The sequence below is a fragment of the Copadichromis virginalis genome, linkage group LG15, assembly GCF_057382275.1.
Source record: "Copadichromis virginalis isolate Kocher_CV1m ecotype Utaka linkage group LG15, C_Virginalis_male_GT1.1, whole genome shotgun sequence".
NCBI lineage: Eukaryota > Metazoa > Chordata > Actinopteri > Cichliformes > Cichlidae > Copadichromis > Copadichromis virginalis.
The window spans coordinates 38,654,865-38,677,558 of NC_140632.1; the positions used below are offsets into that span (position 1 = coordinate 38,654,865).

The following is a 22,694-nucleotide window of genomic DNA, read 5'->3' on the forward strand; positions in this document are numbered from 1 at the left end:
GACAAATACAACAAAAGGGTTCAGTATACTGAACTAAAATACTATTTAATAAGTCAGAGCCTTAAATAAATTTCAGTGCCTTATGGTGGGGTAGGTTGAACCATTGGATCAATTTACCCCATAGCCTTTGGCTCACTTTGCCCCATAGCCACCACTTTGAAAAAACACGGGCTAGCTTAGCAATTTAGGCTAATCTTTAGAAAACTTCTTCAGATGATATTATATTTTAGAAACCCACCAACATGTATAATATATAATTTTAGACACAGATACATTTGTTTTAATATTACAGTCAATTTACCTGATATGCAGAAATTTTACTTTGACAAGCAGAAAACATTTTTTTGTGTAATACAGACTTACCCCTTCTCCAATGTGCTCCTCTTTAATATAGCAGGATGGAAATGATGAGTGCTTCCTGGATTTATGGTCACATAACAAAACATGTACACAGTTACCTAGATACAAGGGGTGGTTCAACTTACCCACTGGCTCATCTTACCTCACTCTCCCCTACAGGCAATGAACAGCAATCAGCCTGAAAGTAAATTAAACAGAGATAGTACGGGGGGGTCCATAGCTGTAGAGGACATAGTTAGCCACCCTTGCAATATATACAGTTCCTTTCATATGCATATGGAAGTTTACAGTGATGCCTTGGCAGTGCTAAAGGTAATTTGGATTTTGTATTAGCAACAAAAGTGGTCAACTTCCACGTTCAAGTTTATGACATACCTTCACTGGTTTCTGTTCCTTCTGTTCCTGGTGTTTCTTTGAAAAAAATGCCTTTCTTTCCCTTTCTTTCACATCCCGAAATTTTATGAATGACTCCACTAATGATTTCCCAGCTATAAACAGAAAAAAAAAATTATCATTTTAGGGAAGGGACAGTTAACAAGATTTATTTAATACAAATATGTTTTTTACCCTGTGTAGACTGTATAGTTGTGCCAGTCAGGATGCTGGAACTGGTAGATGGAAGAGCTGCTGCCTCTTCACTAAGGGCAGGATTTCTCGACACAGTGCTGGTGATGTCCTTTAAAAACTTGATGTTTTTACCACATAGACTACAAAAGGCAGGACTGTCTGCCAAGAGGTGTCCACAGAAGGGACAGTACATCTGTAAAAATGACCCCATCAAATGTTTTACAAAATTAAGATTCACTACAACCCACAGAAAATACAAGTATTTCACATCTTACATTAAGACTCCTGAATGCACAGGAGATTACATATTTTATCTTAACTTTCATTATATATATGTATATAAAGTGCACAGCATGCTACTTTGGATGTTTAGCAAAGGACAGAAATCGCTAAAACATTACGTTTTCATACTTTTATCCATTTTTTAAAACCAGTTGTCTATGAGCAAAGCATAAACCAAGCGTTCATATTAATAAAAACAAACAATCAAACTAACAACAGTTTGCACATTACCTTTATTATGAGGCGTGGTGACTATCCTTGATGGTGTTTTCCACTGGTATCCATCTCCGTGTGTTTTCAACAAAATTGCCGTTTATTTTGCAAATCTAGCTCAACACTGCCCCTAGCGTCCTGGAGCACTTCCGTTGTGCTTTGTATTTTGCATGTGTTTTGTATTTTGCATGTGTTTTGTATTTTGCATGTGTTTTGTATTTTGTAAGTGTTTTGTATTTTGCATGTGTTTTGTATTTTGCATGTGTTTTGTATTTTGTAAGTGTTTTGTATTTTGCATGTGTTTTGTATTTTGCATGTGTTTTGTATTTTGTAAGTGTTTTGTATTTTGCATGTGTTTTGTATTTTGTACGTGCTTTGTCTCTAGGGGCCACCGTACTTAAATCCTGCTACTTATTCCTTTTGGGATCTTACAAAGCTTCAAACGACGCGTCGACTTTTGATAGTCAACGCAATCGTGACTCTTCGAGGGGGGAGGGGAAGCCCAAGATGGCGCTCTGAGCAGTCACGTATCGCTGAGCTCTGCGAACCTGGCCTTTTTTAAAATATATATTACACACAGTGAACAGAGACTTTATTTACGCCTACGCAATAGTCATCTTTTACGTCTCATTTTGGTATCTATTTGTGAACCAAAATGAGCAAACCCGAGAAGAGAAAGACCGATTCTAAGAAGTTGCATGCTAACAGTGGCTCCGTTAGCAAGAATCAGAATCAGAATCAGAATACTTTATTGATCCCTGGGGGAAATTATTTTTTGTTACAGTGCTCCATTTTAAACCAACATTAAGACAAGACAGACAATACGCTAACTAAGAATAGTACAATATATACATATATATACATACATACATACATAAGTCACTCATAAATAAATAGTTGGAAAAGAAACATGTGTAGTTGTAGCAGCAAACAGTGTGTTAAGTGGATGCGTTGTACAGGGAGATGGCCACAGGCAGGAATGATTTCCTGTGTCGTTCAGTGGTGCTTTTCGGTAATCTCAGTCTCTCACTGAACGAGCTCCTGTGACTGACCAACATGTCATGGAGTGGGTGGGAGGTGTTATCCAACATTGTCTTTATCTTGGACAGCATCCGCCTCTCCGACACCACCTTGAGGGAGTCCAGCTCCATCCCCACAACATTGCTGGCCTTACGGATCAGTTTATTAAGTCTGTTGGCATCTGCGACCCTCAGCCTGCTCCCCCAGCATGCAACAGCATAGAGGATCGCACTGGCCACCACAGACTCATAGAAAATCCTCAGCATTTTCTGGCAGATGTTGAAGGACCTCAGTCGCCTCAAAAAATAGAGACGACTCTGGCCCTTCCTGTAAAGTGCTGTGGTGTTTTTAGCCCAGTCCAGTTTATTGTCAATGTGTACTCCAAGGTATTTATAGTCCTCCACAATGTCAACACTGACCCCCTGGATTGAAACAGGGGTCAAGTGTTTCCTGGTCTTCCTGAAGTCCACGATCAGTTCCTTGGTCTTTGCCACGTTGAGCTGCAGATGATTCTGCTCACACCACGTGACAAAGGAGTCGACCACAGCCCGGTACTCTGTCTCATCATCCCTGCTGATGCATCCAACCACCGCAGAGTCATCAGAAAACTTCTGAAGATGGCAGGTCTCTGTGCAGTGGCTGAAGTCTGTGGTGTAGAGGGTGAAGAGGAAGGGGGAGAGGACAGTCCCCTGTGGTGCCCCTGTGTTGCTAATCACCTTGTCAGACACACACTGTGGGAGACGTACATATTGTGGTCTTCCTGTCAGGTAATCAACAATCCAGGACACCAGAGAAGCATCCACCTGCATCGCTGCTAACTTATCACCCAGGAGGGTCGGCCTGATGGTGTTGAAAGCACTGGAAAAGTCAAAAAACATGACCCTCACAGTGCTCGCCGGCTGGTCCAGATGGGTGTAGACACGATTGAGCAGGTAGATGATGGCGTCCTCAGTTCCGAGACGAGGCTGATAAGCGAACTGAAGGGGATCCAGATGTGGTCTTACTATGGGTCGCAGCTGGTCCAGGATGAGCCTTTCCAGGGTCTTCATGATGTGGGAGGTCAGTGCCACGGGCCTGTAATCCTGGGGGCCACTGGGACGAGGCGTCTTTGGTACAGGGACGAGGCATGATGTCTTCCACATCACCGGGACCCTCTGCAGACTCAGACTCAGCATAAACAGTTTATGAAAGACTCCACACAGCTGGGGGGCACGGGTCTTGAGGACAAGGGGACTCACTCCGTCTGGTCCAGCAGACTTGCCTGAGTGAAGTCTCCTCATTTGCATCTCAACCTGGTATTGAGTGAAGGTGATGGGTGGGGGAGGGGTGTCAGGAATCTCACAGGAGGCAACATGTGAAGAGAGAGGCTGGCACAGTGGTGTGGCTCTGGATTCCAGGCTGACTGCAGGTGAGGTTGTGGGGGTGGGAGCAGACACTGTGGTGTCGAATCTATTGAAAAACAGATTCAACTCGTCGGCTCTATTCTCACCTCCCTCAGCTCCCCTGCTGTTGGTTGGCCTGAATCCAGTGATGGTCTTCATGCCCCTCCACACCTCTCTCATGCTGTTCTGCTGGAGTTTCCACTCCAGCTTCCTCCTGTAATTGTCCTTAGCCTCTCTGATCTTGTCCTTTAGTAACACCTGGACCTTCCTCACCTCCTCTTTGTTGCCCCCTCTGAAAGCCCTCTTCTTGTTGTTGAGGAGGGCTTTGATGTCCTTAGTCACCCACGGCTTGTTATTTGGGTAACAATGGGTAGCAAGCTTGCTAATGTTAGCCAAGCTGCTCAGTCTTCTCTCGCTACTGAGATGCCCGCCGACACTAAAAATACTCTCATCGACTCCATGCACGACTATTTGGAGGCAGTTTCCGAACCGCTTCAGTATTCACGGATGGAAGAAGAGTTTCCCCCTCTCCCTATCACTCCATGTGCCTCTCCCGCTGGTAAGCTAAGAAAAGTTGCGGATACGGAGACATCTACGGTTCTCTCCCAGCTCTCATCACTTACCATGTTGATTAACTCGAGTTCAGACACTTGAAAAAATGGTGAGTGACAACTTCATAGCCATCTCCGAGATGAAAAAAGCTGTCCAAGAGAACACTGAACATATCACAGCTGTTAAGGAGTCATTTGATGCTGTCTGTGCTGAGTTAAATGATATGAAGAGCAGAGTTGTCAGTGTTGAGGCACAGCTCGAAAAATATAAGCAATCGCTGAAGCACAGGAAAAGCGCATCTCTCACCTGGAGAGCTATTCACGGCGTTGGAATCTGAAGCTCTACGGTCTGACCGAGAGGGACAAGCAGGACGTGCGGCAGGAGGTAATCAAAGTCTGTAGATCAGTCATACCGGAGATGCAAGATAAATTCCCCGACGTCGTTGACACCGTCCACCGCATCGGTCCCAAGAGGTCCAACAACAACCAACCCAGGGGAATCATCATTCAGTTTACATCCAGGATCTACCGCGATGCTGTCTGGCGCGCTGCTAAGAAGTCCACCTACCTGAAACGTAACAACCTAAAGCTGGCTGAGGATCTGTCCCCTGACGACCGCGCCCGAAGAAACAGACTCTGGCCGTCTGTGGAAGCTGCGCGCAAAGAAAACAAGCTGGCGTTCTTCGTAGGAGGTCGTGCGTTCGTGGAGGGAAAAGAGATTTTTCCAGCCCTATAATTTGATCCAAGGTATTTTGAGGTGAAAACTGAAGTATCTTAAGATTAACTTGGTTTCACTGCCGTTCTTTTTTTGTTTGTTTGTTTTTGTTGTTGGACTCATAAAACGATCAGAGTTAAACTGATGCAGTTTATTTGTTATAAGTTTATTGGTCTTCAGTTTGGCTGCAATATTTTTACTGAAAATGTTATGAGCAAGCTGGATAAGCTTCTTTTTATTTTTTTTTATTTTTATTCTTTTTTTGAATAATTAGTTATTTAAATGGAGCAAGAAAATTTCTATTAAGCTCCCTTTCAATGCTCATATGTGAAGCGTTTATTTATTTTATTTATTTATTTATTTATTTTTACCACATTGGTTTTATTGTTTTAGGCTATTGTATTCCTATTATTATTCAAGTTCACAATTTCCTTACTCAGGGGTTGCAGTTCTCATCTTATATAGGACTCTCTTAAGTGACCAGGTTCCCAATTCAACTGTTCTTCATTTACTTGGTCTAAGCTTTTTCTTATTTGTCACTTTTAATTTTTGTTACTATCATTATGTCTCTGTCTGTTATTTCTTTAAATGCAAGAGGTTTAAGAAACAATGTTAAACGTAAGGCTATTTTTTTTGTTTTGCAAGCAGTTCAATTCAGATTTCTGTTTTATACAAGAGTCTCACTCAACAGAACAAGAAAAAACATTTTGGAGATCGCAATGGGGAGATGATCTGTGGATGTCCCATGGTACAGAGCATGCTGCTGGTGTCTGCATACTTAAAGGAAGATTTAATGGTCAAATCTTGAATTCTGACATAGATAAAGATGGTCATTACATTTTTCTAATAGTTGAGGCTGCACACTCTATCTATATTTTAGTCAATGTGTATGGTTTTAACTGTCAGAGGGAGAATAAACTATATTTTGATAGGTTGGAGGAGCGCCTACTGCGCTGGTTATCGAAATATCCCAATTCTTTTATTGTTTTTGGTGGAGACTTTAATACAGTGTTTAACAGCTATTTGGACAGATGGCCTTCTAGAAGTTTAGACTCTAACTCATTCATAAGACTGTTTGCACAAAGATTCAACTTAGTCGATTCTTGGAGGGATTCTCATTCGTCTCAGATAGCTTATACATGGTGTAATAAGACTCAAACCAGACACTCACGTATCGATTTTTGGCTTATCTTATAAGATTTAGAAAAAGTTAAAACGGATATTTATCCTACACCACTCTCAGACCACAAAATGGTTAGCTTATCGATCCCGTTGTCATCCTCCCTAATCACTAAAACCTCTTACTGGAAGTTAAATAGTACCATTCTTGAGCATAAAGAAGTGATTTGTGAAGTTTAGAGATTCATTAAACTTTATTGGAGTAAAGCTCTCACAAATAATACATTTTGTAGTAACTGGGAACTTTTGAAATATGAAATTGGAAAATTCTTTAGAAAATATAGCAGTGATTTAGCAAAAAAAAGAAGATCTGATGAGACGCAAGTGATACAAAAGATCATATGCCTTACTTCCAAACCAATAGACACCCTCAGTGAATCTGATAAGATAGAACTGGTTGACCTGCAGCACAGGTTAGATGAGCATAGCAAATAGCACATAGCAAAATATTGTTCAAACTTTTATTGCAAACTTTATTCTTCTAGTTATTGCCCTGAAGGTTGTCTGACTTTTTTTAAAATTCTTTAGACAAAATTACTCAGCTGAATGAGGAGGATAGTCAGCTTTGCGACAGATCAATTTCTTTGATTGAGGTTGCAGATGCTATAAAACATCTAAAGATTAACAAATCACCTGGAACTGACAGTTCGCTGACAGTTTAGCCCCGTTTCTTTTAGAAGTTTTTAAGGAAAGTATGGATAGAGGTGCACTCCCTCCCACTTTATGTCAAGGTTTGATCACCCTCATTCCAAAACCAGGAAAGGATCCTTTGCTCTTAGACAATTGGCGACCAATCTCTTTACTGAATAATGATTATAAGATATTGGCACAAATTCTGGCTAATAGAATGAAACCTGTATTAGATCAAGTTATTGATGAGAGTCAGTCTGGTTTCATGCAGAATCGTCATATCTCAAACAACATAAGATTAATTTTAGACATAATAGATTACCCAGAACTTGTACAGGATGATAGTCTTATTCTTTTTTTTAGATTTCTACAAGGCGTTCGACTCCTTAGAGCATGAGTTTATTTTTACTGCTTTAAATAAATTTGGGTTTGGTCAGTCCTTCTGTAATGCCGTTCGGACACTGTATTCCAATAGTAACAGCTCCATAAAGCTTGCCACTGGTATTTCCCCAAGATTCTCTCTAAAGCGTGGAGCGAGGCAGGGTTGCCCCCTATCCGTATATTTATTCCTTCTTTCTGTGCAACTCCTTAATTCACACATTAAACTCAGTTCTTTAAAAGGCCTGGTCATTGCTAACAGAGAAATACTCATAAGTCAGCTGGCAGACGATACAGCTCTCTTCCTCAGAGACGCCTCGCAAGTTTCAGTGGCCATTAACAATATACAGCCATTCTCTAAAGCCTCCGGACTTTCACTCAACCTGCATAAATGTGAACTTTTACCAGTTAAAAGTTGTTTAGCAACTTCAATTCATGGAATACCTGTAAGAAATTCTGTAAGATACCTTGGAATTCAAATAATAAAAAATGAGCAATCCAGATGCTCCACAAACTTCATTCCTATTATAGATAAATCCCAAAAAATCTTTAATCATTGGCTACAGCGAGACCTGTCATTGAAGGGTAGAGTTCTGCTATCGAAGGCTGAAGGTATCTCCCGTCTAACCTATGCTGCCCAGTCACTACATGTTGATAATACAACCTGTAAGTCAATTAACAAATTATTATACAATTTTTTATGGAAAAATAAAACTCACTACTTGCGTAAATCAGTAGCTTTAAATTCATATCAGAATCAGAATCAGAATACTTTATTGATCCCTGGGGGAAATTATTTTTTGTTACAGTGCTCCATTTTAAACCAACATTAAGACAAGACAGACAATACACTAACTAAGAATAGTACAATATATACATATATATATATATATATACATACATACATACATACATACATAAGTCACTCATAAATAAATAGTTGGAAAAGAAACATGTGTAGTTGTAGCAGCAAACAGTGTGTTAAGTGGATGCGTTGTACAGGGAGATGGCCACAGGCAGGAATGATTTCCTGTGTCGTTCAGTGGTGCTTTTCGGTAATCTCAGTCTCTCACTGAACGAGCTCCTGTGACTGACCAACATGTCATGGAGTGGGTGGGAGGTGTTATCCAACATTGTCTTTATCTTGGACAGCATCCGCCTCTCCGACACCACCTTGAGGGAGTCCAGCTCCATCCCCACAACATTGCTGGCCTTACGGATTAGTTTATTAAGTCTGTTGGCATCTGCGACCCTCAGCCTGCTCCCCCAGCATGCAACAGCATAGAGGATCGCACTGGCCACAACAGACTCATAGAAAATCCCCAGCATTTTCTGGCAGATGTTGAAGGACCTCAGTCGCCTCAAAAAATAGAGACGACTCTGGCCCTTCCTGTAAAGTGCTGTGGTGTTTTTAGCCCAGTCCAGTTTATTGTCAATGTGTACTCCAAGGTATTTATAGTCCTCCACAATGTCAACACTGACCCCCTGAATTGAAACAGGGGTCAAGTGTTTCCTGGTCTTCCTGAAGTCCACGATCAGTTCCTTGGTCTTTGCCACGTTGAGCTGCAGATGATTCTGCTCACACCACGTAACAAAGGAGTCGACCACAGCCCGGTACTCTGTCTCATCATCCCTGCTGATGCATCCAACCACCGCAGAGTCATCAGAAAACTTCTGAAGATGGCAGGTCTCTGTGCAGTGGCTGAAGTCTGTGGTGTAGAGGGTGAAGAGGAAGGGGGAGAGGACAGTCCCCTGTGGTGCCCCTGTGTTGCTGATCACCTTGTCAGACACACACTGTGGGAGACGTACATATTGTGGTCTTCCTGTCAGGTAATCAACAATCCAGGACACCAGAGAAGCATCCACCTGCATCGCTGCTAACTTATCACCCAGGAGCGTTGGCCTGATGGTGTTGAAAGCACTGGAAAAGTCAAAAAACATGACCCTCACAGTGCTCGCCGGCTGGTCCAGATGGGTGTAGACACGATTGAGCAGGTAGATGATGGCGTCCTCAGTTCCGAGACGAGGCTGATAAGCGAACTGAAGGGGATCCAGATGTGGTCTTACTATGGGTCGCAGCTGGTCCAGGATGAGCCTTTCCAGGGTCTTCATGATGTGGGAGGTCAGTGCCACGGGCCTGTAATCCTGGGGGCCACTGGGACGAGGCGTCTTTGGTACAGGGACGAGGCATGATGTCTTCCACATCACCGGGACCCTCTGCAGACTCAGACTCAGCATAAACAGTTTATGAAAGACTCCACACAGCTGGGGGGCACGGGTCTTGAGGACAAGGGGACTCACTCCGTCTGGTCCAGCAGACTTGCCTGAGTGAAGTCTCCTCATTTGCATCTCAACCTGGTATTGAGTGAAGGTGATGGGTGGGGGAGGGGTGTCAGGAATCTCACAGGAGGCAACATGTGAAGAGAGAGGCTGGCACAGTGGTGTGGCTCTGGATTCCAGGCTGACTGCAGGTGAGGTTGTGGGGGTGGGAGCAGACACTGTGGTGTCGAATCTATTGAAAAACAGATTCAACTCGTCGGCTCTATTCTCACCTCCCTCAGCTCCCCTGCTGTTGGTTGGCCTGAATCCAGTGATGGTCTTCATGCCCCTCCACACCTCTCTCATGCTGTTCTGCTGGAGTTTCCACTCCAGCTTCCTCCTGTAATTGTCCTTAGCCTCTCTGATCTTGTCCTTTAGTAACACCTGGACCTTCCTCACCTCCTCTTTGTTGCCCCCTCTGAAAGCCCTCTTCTTGTTGTTGAGGAGGGCTTTGATGTCCTTAGTCACCCACGGCTTGTTATTTGGGTAACAATGAACAGTCTGAGCTGGAACAATGGAGTCGGTGCAGAAAGTTATGTAGTCTGTGATACACTCAGTAAGCCCATTGATGTCCTCGGCGTGAGGCTCACAGAGTGTTTCCCAGTCGATAAAGGAGGTATAAATTTTATTGATTTCGGTGCTCTTAACAACACCTTTAAAATAAACTGGATTAAAAAGTATTTAAGAAATCCCACTTCTATCTGGAACTTTATCTCACATCATGTGTTCTCTCATTTAGACGGCCTTAACTTCCTACTGCTCTGCAATTACAGTATTCCAAAAATACCACTGAAACTTTCTCACTTTCATCAACAAATTCTTTTGGCATGGGCGCTGATTTACAAACACAATTTCTCTCCACAAAACTGTTTTATTTGGAATAACTGCAATATTATTTATAAAAATAAAACTCTTTTTTTTTAAATAACTGGTTTAATAATGGAATAATCTTGGTTAGTCAGTTATATAGAGAAGATGGACTCTTATATAATTACTCTGAGTTCCTCAGGAGATGTACCGATAACGCCTAAAGAATTCTCAATAGTGTTCGATGCCATCCCATCTGGTCTGTCCATGTTACACAGATGCTCCCACAGTGCTCCACTACAGGTCACTCCCCCGGATGTGTTACATTCTTCTCTTGGCAATGTTTGCTTTTCCTCTCATAAGTCTATAAATACCAAAATAAGATCTCTCTTTCAGGATGCAATGGTCTCTGTTCCATCAGCCATATTTTATTGGGCCAATTTTGTAACAGATATTGAATGGAAAAAAGTTTGGACTTGACCACAAAGGTTTTTCTTAACAAACAAAATTAAAGAGATTTCCTTTAAGTCGATTCATAAGTTTTACCCTACCAAACAATATTTGTCCAAATTTATGGCTGAAATAAATGTACATTGTACCTTCTGTCAAGAGCAACCTGAAACAGTTTCTCATCTGTTTTGGTCATGTAAATTTACGTGTAAATTCTGGAAGGATTTCCACAAGTTTATTACTGACTTTGTTCTCCCTAATCTTCAACTATACTATAAGGATGTTATCTTTGGCTATTATAATTTTAAAGACAAGGACAATGATGCTTTCTTCTTTATAAATTTGGTTTTATTTTTGGCAAAATTTCATATACACAAAAGCAAAGTCCTCGGCAGAAAGCCTGAACTTCTTGGATTAAAAATGGAACTTGCACAATATATAAGGACAATCTCCTCATCAAAAAACACTAAGGCTCTCAAGACTGTTAACATCTATATCCGACTGAAACTGCTAACTTGATTTTGGCTCTTGCAAACTTTTGTTTATTTATGTTCCCCTTAATTTATTTTATTTTTTGTCTCACTTTTGTCTCACTGTCCTTGTCACTCTTTCTGTTCCTCATTGTACTACCACAATGTTATCTTTTATGTGATCCCTGTTTTACTTGACTGTATGTTTAAAATGTGATAAATAAAGTTTAAAAAAAATAAAATAAAAAATCGTGAGTCTTCGACTAATCGTGGCAGCTCTAATTACAGATATCATCTTTCACTTGTGTATTTTAATGTGTTTCAGAACAATATTTCTGTTGTGCAGACTTACGGTTGGTAAACAGCAAATATCCAAGTCATTCAAAATAACATCTGTCATGTAGCTCCTGACTCCCTAAGAGTCAACAGCTTTACAGTATTTTTTGAAGACATACAAACGTTTATTTTCAAACTAATAACTGAGTTACAGGGTCAAAAATAAAAAATTAACAGTCAGTACTTTTGTTGTTCTTTTTGACAAATTCCTGTTAAATGTATTGGACCCTCTGTTTTTAGGTTTTATTTTTTTCATCTTGACTTCCTTGGAAATGCTAGCAAGAAGTCAGTTCAACAGATGTAACTTATAGTGAGATTGGAGGCGGTGCAGTATTAATATCAGAATCCCTTAGTTTTGATTATTAATCCTCTGGCTGACCCCATATTGCATTTTTTCATCTTAAAATGATGCACAGTCTTTATGTGAAATGTACTGTCTTCTTGATATTTATCAACCCATCAGTTTGTATTTCTGTGTGTTAATAAAGTTCCAACTTTTGTATTGTAACATTTTTGTGTTTTTCTTTCTTTAGTTTTTCAGACAACTCAAACTTTTAAACACTTGTAATGAGCCGAGTGTGTGTGTGTGTGTGTGTGTGTGTGTGTGTGTGTGTGTGTGTGTGTGTGTGTGTGTAAGAAGTACCACTTTTAACAACTTCATTAATATTGTTTTGTATCATAGTAATAAAGGTTAGTTTTAATGTCTGTATCCCCTCCTTATTTAATCTGAGATGTTCTTTTCTAAAAACCTCAGGATTGTGCAAGTACTTGTTGAGTTTAGAAGGTAAGTGGAACACTAAACAGAAAAGAAAAGAGACAGAGATGTGTGTTTTCTGTTAATACCATAATTGCAGTCATCTTAAACAAACACATGACATTTCTTTGGCACGATTGCTTTTTCACTGATTTGAAACTTTAATGTGTGGTACAACAATTCTTCTAGTTAAATAGAAAAAAAAATACATTGTGTCAAGTTCCCTGGTTAAATGGGCTGTCTGTGTAAAAAGCATAAATGGCTGTTTGTCTTGGTGTATTGGTCTTTTGCCGGCATGGCAAACTAGATCAATCTGCTGGGACATCTGATTTGAGGACAATCACTTGCTTTTCCAAAGGACACTGACAACCAGACATTAGATGCCACAGCCCTGGCCCACGGTATCCCCCCCCCCTCCCCCCCCATGCATGCGGTGGGCCTTCTGTAGAAAGAGAGCAGCTTAATGAAGGTGACAAGGTGAAAACAGGAGGATTGATGTGCCGGTGCTGTGAGGGCATGTGTAACACCACCTACCCAAGTGTTGAATATAAGGAGGCTTTGAAGAATCTACAATAATTGTGTGTTGTTTGTACATGAATCACAATGTGTTACTTCAGAGGTGTGATGTTTTCAGGGTTTTTTAAATAAAAATCAGCTTTCTTTTTAATTGCTATTAACTGACAGTCAGATAACCAGCTTTTAAAAACATATTCATAAACACTTTGCAGTCAACAAAATTTGCACAGAGGTTATAGATGAAATAAAAGTATCACGTGTGTTCTAGGTGTGTTTATAACTCTGTTATTGTACATATTCTGTGTTATACATCATAATCATTCCAGTCATTTTTTAACTGTTTTAATCTTTATAAAACTGTTATTTATTTATTTATTTTTGTGATTTCTGCTGTCCTATTGGTCTGGTCTCTCTTGAAAATCTGAGAATGTGATATTCATAATAAAAGGATTTAAGTTTACTGCCAAAAAATGATTGCACTTCATAACAGAAATGTGCTAACTGGCTTGAAATAGATTGAAACTGTTATGAGATTGCTTCAGGGAGCAGACATGACACCGTCTTTTAGGTTTCGCCATCACTTTGTATTATGCGCACAACACCACCCTCCTCTGGCTTCCACATGAACTGCACCTTAAACATCAACTGTTTACAAATGTCATGACACAAACAAACGTTTCAATACCGTAAATCACTTTTTGGACTGCGATCACTTTTTGGCACAACATCGGCTCTGATAACATTTAAAGCGCACTGAAAAACCATTCTTTAATGCTAAAAACCCATTATCAATTGTAATTATTTATTTATTCATTTAAATTTCAGATATCGATCTTCATTTTTGTAAACTGGTGAATTAATGATTTTTTAAAGAATTAAAACGACAAAGTTTGGCAATATATTTTTTAAAAAGGATGAATAAAGCAGTAAAATAAAATGAGAAATATATATATATATTTTAAAAACTATGATAATTAGACGAACTTTATTTTAAATAAATAAAATTGATTTTCGGTGACCCTGGGTGTCATGGTGATGATGACGTGTTTGAGTGCAGGTATAAAAGCAGGAGGCAAAAGTGGAATTCGGGTTTCACGTTTGAGCGCAAACAGGAGCTTTTTCCCACTAGTGCTGTGAAAACTCGGATTTTTCAAGCTACAGCTAACGTTTGAAAATCTTCAAGAAGGATTTGCAAAATGACTTCTTCAAACTTGAGTCGCGAGATGCACCTGCTCTCCCTTTTCATTGAGGAGGTGATAGATCAACGCTATGGTGAGTACAGCAGGCTAATATGTCAGAGTGCTAGCAAACAAATACAACTTAGATTTTTGTCTTTTATTGTTTGGAAGTAGGACTTCATGAGTGTTAACATTTAGGATGAGATGTTTCATACTTGAGTAACATCAATTTTAACATGTGCCAGTACGCTATAAAGATGGCGCCATGTTTTTTTTTAATTGCTAACGACTTAAGGCGTTGGAGGACGCTGACGTCAGCGCGCGGCCGTTTTTGCATGTAGAGGGTTTGAGTTGACATGTTTGGGCCGCTGGCGCTGAGTTATACGTGAACGTTTCATAGATTGTGAATGTGTAAAGCTGGAGAAGCTGGAGTTTTAAAAGTTCACAGAGTCGCAGGATGAGTTTGAGATTGAAACAGTGTGTGCCTGCAATAAGGAGGTGGGAGGTTTCTCACCTAAATGTAGCTGCTTTATCCACAAAATATCGATGCTCAACTAATATGAAGATATTACTCCTTAATGTGAATGCGTATTAAAACCTCAGTGAAAATCCACGCAGCCTTACACACATGAAAACTTTTACCAGGTGAAAAATGTGAAGGCTTTCATAAACAATGAGTTCTGCTGGGAGCTTCTTACTGTTTGTGTGTGGAAGAGCTTATGATGATGTAAAGCCATGTCTGGACAATTTAAATTCAGGCTTTAATTTGTGTGATCACATGATTAACGTAGACGCACGCTTTGCTTTCTCGTAGCTGATCTGGTGAGTCCAGTCACTGCACCTCAGATGGTCGTCACTAACTTGAGGAACCGTGAACTGAGCAGGAGGCATCTGAACTCCATGCCTCACCTGGTCCTCACTCTTTACCATAACCTGGTGACTGGGTCCAAGGACTTTCCTTGCATACCTTTTAAAGGATGGTTCCACCGGGACCTGGTGACGACACCATTTGTCAATGTGAGGCAGAGCCAGAGAGAGAACACCACTCCTTCTCCTCCTACGGACTCACCAGCTGGCATGATGCTGCCGCCTGCGGGCTCCAGCTCTCATCCACGCTTCCTGACTCCAGTTCTTCCAGAGAAAGCAGATCTTGCTGTGCTGAAGGCAGATCGGAGGAACTGTGTCCGCACCCTGACTGTCGACGGCCTCCCCGTCACCAGAGTCATCTCCACTGTTTACCAAACAGAGGACACTGAGATGAAGAACCGCTGGAGAGTAACAGACTACAGCGCGGACGGCAGAGTTCTCACTTCGGTGCTCTGCCGTTTTCTAAATATGTCGGCAAAGCGTGCTAAGAGGAAGGCGGAGGAAGAGAGCAGCATCCGGAGCCCGACTCAAGCAAGGAAGCGCTTGAGATTATAATATACAGTGAAGCATGTCGAACGTCAGCAAGCCTGAACAAAGTGGTAAGTAGTAAATAGTGCTTAAGGTTGTTTCTAAAAGAATGTCCTAAAATATTTGAAAATCGTCGAGGTTTTAACTTTTATTCTTTCTTTTCTGCCTCTTGTTTCTAAAAGTCAGGAAAAAGAGTCACGCTGCAAAGAAACACCACACAGAAGATTTTCCCTCAGTAAAATGGTGAATATATTCATCTTGTTATGACGTTTGCTCACAATAACCAGGAGTGTTTCTGAAGTGATTCACTCTCATTTGGTGTTATTTGATCCAAAGACAACTGAGGGTCTTCAGAGCAGCGTGAACGGGCGTCATCTGAGAGCAAGACAGTCCTGGCGCCTTTGTGGTTCCCTCCAGGTACTCCAGCTTCATCCCACAGTCCAGAGAGATGCAGTTAGGTTGAATGTGAGTGTGAATGGTTGTCTGTTTCTCTGTGTTAGACTGACCTGTCCAGGTTATACCCCCGCCTCTGGCCCCATAACAGCTGGGATGGCTCCAATGGTTAAGCAGAAGAAATGGATGGAAGGATGATCCAAAGAGAAACATTGAAGGCCCTCTCACAAAAAAAGATAAGAACTCATTTTACACATTGTTGAAACATCCTGAAAGTTATTTGTTGTGTTTAGAAACTGGTTGAACTGTCATTAGAGTTTGTTTCGACTTGTTGTTCATTTCTTATTCGGTTCAGCTGTGTTTCTATGTGTCCTTAGTTCCCATAATCAGCCTCCTGTGTGTAAATATAGTGTCAGTCTCCCTTTGTCCCTTGTCAGAGTGTTAGTCTCCGTCCCCTCGTGTTTCCTTGCCTCAGTAGTTCTGTTTCCTACAGTTTTCCCCCAGTATAGGTTTTGGTTAGACTTTTTCAGTTCCCTTTGTCAGTCTTTGTATTTGGTATTTCCTCATCAGTCTCATCACTTTCCTCTCCAGAAAGAAAACAATAAAAAGACCTGAAGAGACGTCTATGCAAACGCTCTCATTGTGAAAGATAAGTATACATCCAACTAATCTGTGACTCTGTCACAGCTCTGATCAGCAATTCTTTCAGGTTTGTCTGTTTTGATGATGTTATTAATTGTTATTATCCTTTATCCAGTTAACTTTCAGAGAGGAGCGGAGGGAGGAGCGAAGCCAGCGTGCTCTGTAAACTGTCATTAAAAAAAAGATAAGTATATATTGATTTTATATTATTATGACAGCTCCTCCTCAGTGAACACTTCCTCTAGTTGCTGAAATCATTTACTAATTTTTTTCTTCCCATTTGTCTTTTGTTTTTCAGAGAAAACAGAGGAGCCAAGGTGACATTAAGACCTAAGACAGGACGGATTGAACCCTTTCTCGTAAAAAGATAAGTATTCACTCTGCTTTTAATCAGAATATTGATAAATATCTAAAATTCTGCTCACCTGGTTGATAAAGTTACTAAAATGATTCCCTCTTTTCTGTCATTTGTCCTTTAGAGAGAAGATGAGGAGAGTGAACGTCAGCAAGAATGAACAAAGTGGTAAGTAGTAAATAGTGTTTAAGGTTGTTTCTAAAACATCCCAAACATTAAAAAAATTGTCGAGGTTTTAACTTTTATTCTTTCTTTTCTGCCTCTTGTTTCTAAATGTCAGGAAAAAGAGCCAAGATGAGAAGAAACTCCACACAGAAGATTTTCCCTCAGTAAAATGGTAAATACATTCATCATGTTATGACGTTTGCTCACAATAACCAGGAGTGTTTCTGAAGTGATTCACTCTCATTTGGTGTTATTTGGTGTTTGTCTTTGAAAGGAGAGGAGCAGTAACGACACTGGGAGACAAACAACAGGATGATCCAAAGAGAAACATCAAAGGCCCTCTCACCAGCTTTCATTTATTAAATTTGTCTTTACTGAACGATTTCTGGTGTGTACTTGTGTTGATACTCAGACAACAGCTCGTCTTTCTGTTTGTGCTGGAAGATTCAGGCAAACACATATTACATATATAGATTGTTATATGACACAGTTTCACATTTAGTGCTCTATGATAATGATAAGGTCCAGTTTAATGGTATTGCTAGTGTCTAATGAAATGAACACGTGATTTTCAGATCCAGCAAAGTGAATATTTTTCACTGTGGATAAATTACATGGAAACGTTTAATGAGTCATCAGCTATTTCACTACAAAGATGATGTGATTAAAGGTTCTCATACATGCAGGTCAGAAGTTTTGCTCCATCCTGGATGTTAAATGCTGATCAATGTTTACACATATCTGCACATTTCTAACAGCTCATTTCACAGGTCATCAGTCTCCTGACTGCATATGCAGAGTTTTATCATCACGTGTTCATGGCAGACAAACATAATTATGAATTCTTGTTTTAGTTCCATTCAGTCACTCAACATCAGGTGTCTGCTTGTCCTGAGCTGTGAGAACTACAGTGAGTTGCTTTCCTCTTTAGCTTAGTATTAATAAACCAGGTCGTAGGTGGGCACCTGCATCAAGGAGTCAAGAAGCATATTTTATTGTTTAATGGTGAAAACAATGGATTGTTGGTCATTTGTTTAATGGAAAGACTGAAAGTGCGGCCTGGTGTTGACTTACACTTATTCAAAGTGATGAAGTACCAACAGATACTAAAAGTCACAGCCTGAAACACGTCAACTGCTTTATTATTTCTAGTTATAAATAAACTGTCAGTTTATGGCCCCTGTGGCTCGATCAGGCCCTTCCGGGAGATGGAGATATTTATTATTTACTATAACTTGTGCTTATGTTGGTTTTTGCTGTGGTTTCGCTACTGTGTTTTTCTCTTTTTGCTTGTTTTTATTTTTCCAGCAGGTGATCAAACAGATTTTTAGTGTCTTCTCTCTCTGTGTCTCTCTTCTCCTATCTTTTTGCTTTCCATCTCCTTCTGTTGAGCATCTTCCCAACTTCTCTTTTCTTCATCTTTCTCTTTCCCATCCCCAGTCCTGTCCGTTCTGATTGTAATAATTTCAAGGTAAAGAAAAGAAAGAAATAATAAAGAGCTAATACACTTTGACAATCAAGTGGACCAGTGTGGCAAAAGCTGTAATGATCCATTTGGGAAAATAAATCTGTTGGACTGGTAAACTAATATACTATAGTAATACGGTATGAAAAATGGCAAACATGAGAATTCTGTGTGTTTTCCTTCTTATCTCCAGACTAACAGTCCACAGGTTTGGTGCTCAGACTCTGATTTGTTCCCTGGAGATGGAGGAGAGAGAGCACAGAGGACAGCAAGGTGGAGGAGTGAAGGAGAAGGTGGTGCAGCTCAGTGTCCAATCAGGAGTGAGCATCTCTATATATGTATATAGAATATATATATTTCAAGTTTTTGTTGTTTTTTGTTTTTTAAAGCAAACACTAAAACTGTCACCCAGACCTCTGAAGATAAAGATAACTAATCATAAATAAAGGGAATATTATCATGATGAGGACACTATCAGAGGTAGTTCAGGGAACTGTTATAGTTCAGATACCAGAAAAATCGTTTTTCTTTTCTTGTTTTTTTGGCTTAACTTCATGGTAGTCAAAATGAAGAAGAGTGCTAAGTAAGTAAAAGCTGCATGGCAAAACACATACCTTCACTGCAGATGCATGCACAGAAACCAGTATTTTTTGTATCTTAAATATTAAGTAGTGTGTGTACAGTAGTCAATATAATGGGATGTGTCCTAAAGCAGCGAAAGAAGAGTTCTTACAGCATTTTGCAATATTTAGGATTTTATTGAACACTTTTACCTTTCAACATTTGTAACATTAGTGAGTAATGAAGCATTGCAGAATAATCCTGTGTTTTTGATTATTTATTGTACACTACAAGTAAACAACAATAAGTTAAACATCTGTCACATCTGTCAGAAGCTTGGATACATTTACTCCTACAAGGATTTTACTCTTATGAAATGTAAAAAGAACACTGAAATTATATTTTACAGAACACGGAAATTATATTTTACAGTTTTTCACATAAACAGTTTTGCTTTGCTTACAGAAACTATAACTTTAATCTCAGCCAAACCGATTTACTCAGGAACAAATAAAATACTAAAAAAAAGCCAAACGATAACATTTTTAAGTTATCTAAGTGACCTATATATGTTTAACCTGAGTAGCGAAAGACTGCGGTGGGTTTGAAAACGATTTGCCAGGAGTCCGGTGTTCTCACAGCTCTAGTTAGCCTAGCCCCCGGCTCGCTATCGAGCTAGTGGGTAACAGACGTCTCCGAAAACGTCGGAGCGCTTTTGAAAATATGTGGTGTCTTGATAAACTGAGCAGATATTTGAGGTTTACACAGCTACAGTCTCGCCTGAAAATATGTGAAACGTTTATTTTGTGACCCATAAAGAATAATAAGAGTAATACTAAAACTAACTAGCTGCCGCCATTGTTGGAAACTGAGCTGGGCTGCGCTATGAATTCTGGGACACAGCTACTTCTTCTTCTTCGGGGTTTAACGGCAGCTGGCATCCTTGTACATGCAGTGCTGCCATCTTCTGTTTCAGTCCGTTATTACACTCTTAAATCCTGCTACTTATTCCTGCGTCTTTTGGGATCTTACAAAGCTTCAAACGACGCTGAAGCTCTACGGTCTGACCGAGAGGGACAAGCAGGACGTGCGGCAGGAGGTAATCAAAGTCTGTAGATCAGTCATACCGGAGATGCAAGATAAATTCCCCGACGTCGTTGACACCGTCCACCGCATCGGTCCCAAGAGGTCCAACAACAACCAACCCAGGGGAATCATCATTCAGTTTACATCCAGGATCTACCGCGATGCTGTCTGGCGCGCTGCTAAGAAGTCCACCTACCTGAAAGGTAACAACCTAAAGCTGGCTGAGGATCTGTCCCCTGACGACCGCGCCCGAAGAAACAGACTCTGGCCGTCTGTGGAAGCTGCGCGCAACGAAAACAAGCTGGCGTTCTTCGTAGGAGGTCGTGCGTTCGTGGAGGGAAAAGAGATTTTTCCAGCCCTATAATTTGATCCAAGGTATTTTGAGGTGAAAACTGAAGTATCTTAAGATTAACTTGGTTTCACTGCCGTTCTTTTTTTGTTTGTTTGTTTTTGTTGTTGGACTCATAAAACGATCAGAGTTAAACTGATGCAGTTTATTTGTTATAAGTTTATTGGTCTTCAGTTTGGCTGCAATATTTTTACTGAAAATGTTATGAGCAAGCTGGATAAGCTTCTTTTTATTTTTTTTTATTTTTATTCTTTTTTTGAATAATTAGTTATTTAAATGGAGCAAGAAAATTTCTATTAAGCTCCCTTTCAATGCTCATATGTGAAGCGTTTATTTATTTTATTTATTTATTTATTTATTTATTTTTACCACATTGGTTTTATTGTTTTAGGCTATTGTATTCCTATTATTATTCAAGTTCACAATTTCCTTACTCAGGGGTTGCAGTTCTCATCTTATATAGGACTCTCTTAAGTGACCAGGTTCCCAATTCAACTGTTCTTCATTTACTTGGTCTAAGCTTTTTCTTATTTGTCACTTTTAATTTTTGTTACTATCATTATGTCTCTGTCTGTTATTTCTTTAAATGCAAGAGGTTTAAGAAACAATGTTAAATTTAAGGCTATTTTTTTGTTTTGTAAGCAGTTCAATTCAGATTTCTGTTTTATACAAGAGTCTCACTCAACAGAACAAGAAAAAACATTTTGGAGATCGCAATGGGGAGATGATCTGTGGATGTCCCATGGTACAGAGCATGCTGCTGATGTCTGCATACTTAAAGGAAGATTTAATGGTAAAATCTTGAATTCTGACATAGATAAAGATGGTCATTACATTTTTCTAATAGTTGAGGCTGCACACTCTATCTATATTTTAGTCAGTGTGTATGGTTTTAACTGTCAGAGGGAGAATAAACTATATTTTGATAGGTTGGAGGAGCGCCTACTGCGCTGGTTATCGAAATATCCCAATTCTTTTATTATTTTTGGTGGAGACTTTAATACAGTGTTTAACAGCTATTTGGACAGATGGCCTTCTAGAAGTTCAGACTCTAACTCATTCATAAGACTGTTTGCACAAAGATTCAACTTAGTCGATTCTTGGAGGGATTCTCATTCGTCTCAGATAGCTTATACATGGTGTAATAAGACTCAAACCAGACACTCACGTATCGATTTTTGGCTTATCTTATAAGATTTAGAAAAAGTTAAAACGGATATTTATCCTACACCACTCTCAGACCACAAAATGGTTAGCTTATCGATCCCGTTGTCATCCTCCCTAATCACTAAAACCTCTTACTGGAAGTTAAATAGTACCATTCTTGAGCATAAAGAAGTGATTTGTGAAGTTCAGAGATTCATTAAACTTTATTGGAGTAAAGCTCTCACAAATAATACATTTTGTAGTAACTGGGAACTTTTGAAATATGAAATTGGAAAATTCTTTAGAAAATATAGCAGTGATTTAGCAAAAAGAAGAAGATCTGATGAGACGCAAGTGATACAAAAGATCATATGCCTTACTTCCAAACCAATAGACACCCTCAGTGAATCTGATAAGATAGAACTGGTTGACCTGCAGCACAGGTTAGATGAGCATAGCAAATAGCACATAGCAAAATATTGTTCAAACTTTTATTGCAAACTTTATTCTTCTAGTTATTGCCCTGAAGCTTGTCTGACTTTTTAAACTTCTTTAGACAGTCTGTCTGACATCTGCATTTGCTCATATTTGTTTAACAGCCCGGGTCTGCGCTCAGGTGTCGCACTTTGGATAAATAAGAGCCGCTAAGTCTGACGTGAAAGTCATTTCTCAGTAGTCAAGTACGCGAGTCCGTACAGCGCAATCGTTTGAAAGTGTACTTGATGACATTTCTGTTACAGAGTTTTTACTGCCACCCCCTCTTAATTTAAATATGAACAGAAATTACACAGATAATTAAAAAATTTATTTTAAGCACGTTGGGACCATTAGCTTACATGTTTTCAGTTTTCAGTTTTATTTGTCATATGCAAGTTAGCACAGGGTCAACATTGCAATGAAATGTGTTTGACGAGCAGCAGTCACTCAGCAGCATGATACAGTAGGAGAAAATATAAGAAAATAAAATAATAAGAAAAAATAAAAATAGTAAGGAGCAAAATATTAGAGAGACATGGTAAAAGAGAAAAGA

At 39.8% G+C, this 22,694-nt stretch overlaps 1 protein-coding gene and 2 long non-coding RNA genes across 3 annotated transcripts; 2 read left to right on the top strand and 1 right to left on the bottom strand.

Moving 5' to 3' along the window:
- Positions 1-741: 741 nt before the first annotated feature.
- On the bottom strand, positions 742-1,573 carry LOC146692991 (uncharacterized). Its single transcript, XR_014915327.1, has 3 exons — positions 1,441-1,573; positions 928-1,120; positions 742-848 (listed from the first exon to the last, which is right to left on the bottom strand). It is a non-coding gene; the product is annotated as an uncharacterized LOC146692991 (long non-coding RNA).
- A 12,395-nt stretch (positions 1,574-13,968) lies between these two features.
- On the top strand, positions 13,969-17,057 carry LOC146692992 (uncharacterized). Its single transcript, XM_085433289.1, has 5 exons — positions 13,969-14,201; positions 14,922-15,573; positions 15,685-15,745; positions 15,839-15,919; positions 16,003-17,057. Exons 1-2 carry the CDS (start codon positions 14,126-14,128, stop codon positions 15,527-15,529), a joined length of 684 nt encoding a protein of 227 aa, XP_085289415.1. The 5' UTR covers positions 13,969-14,125; the 3' UTR covers positions 15,530-15,573; positions 15,685-15,745; positions 15,839-15,919; positions 16,003-17,057.
- A 112-nt stretch (positions 17,058-17,169) lies between these two features.
- Positions 17,170-19,125, top strand: LOC146692993 (uncharacterized). The gene is made up of 3 exons (XR_014915328.1): positions 17,170-17,229; positions 17,332-17,445; positions 18,716-19,125. It is a non-coding gene; the product is annotated as an uncharacterized LOC146692993 (long non-coding RNA).
- The last annotated feature ends 3,569 nt before the right edge of the window (positions 19,126-22,694 follow it).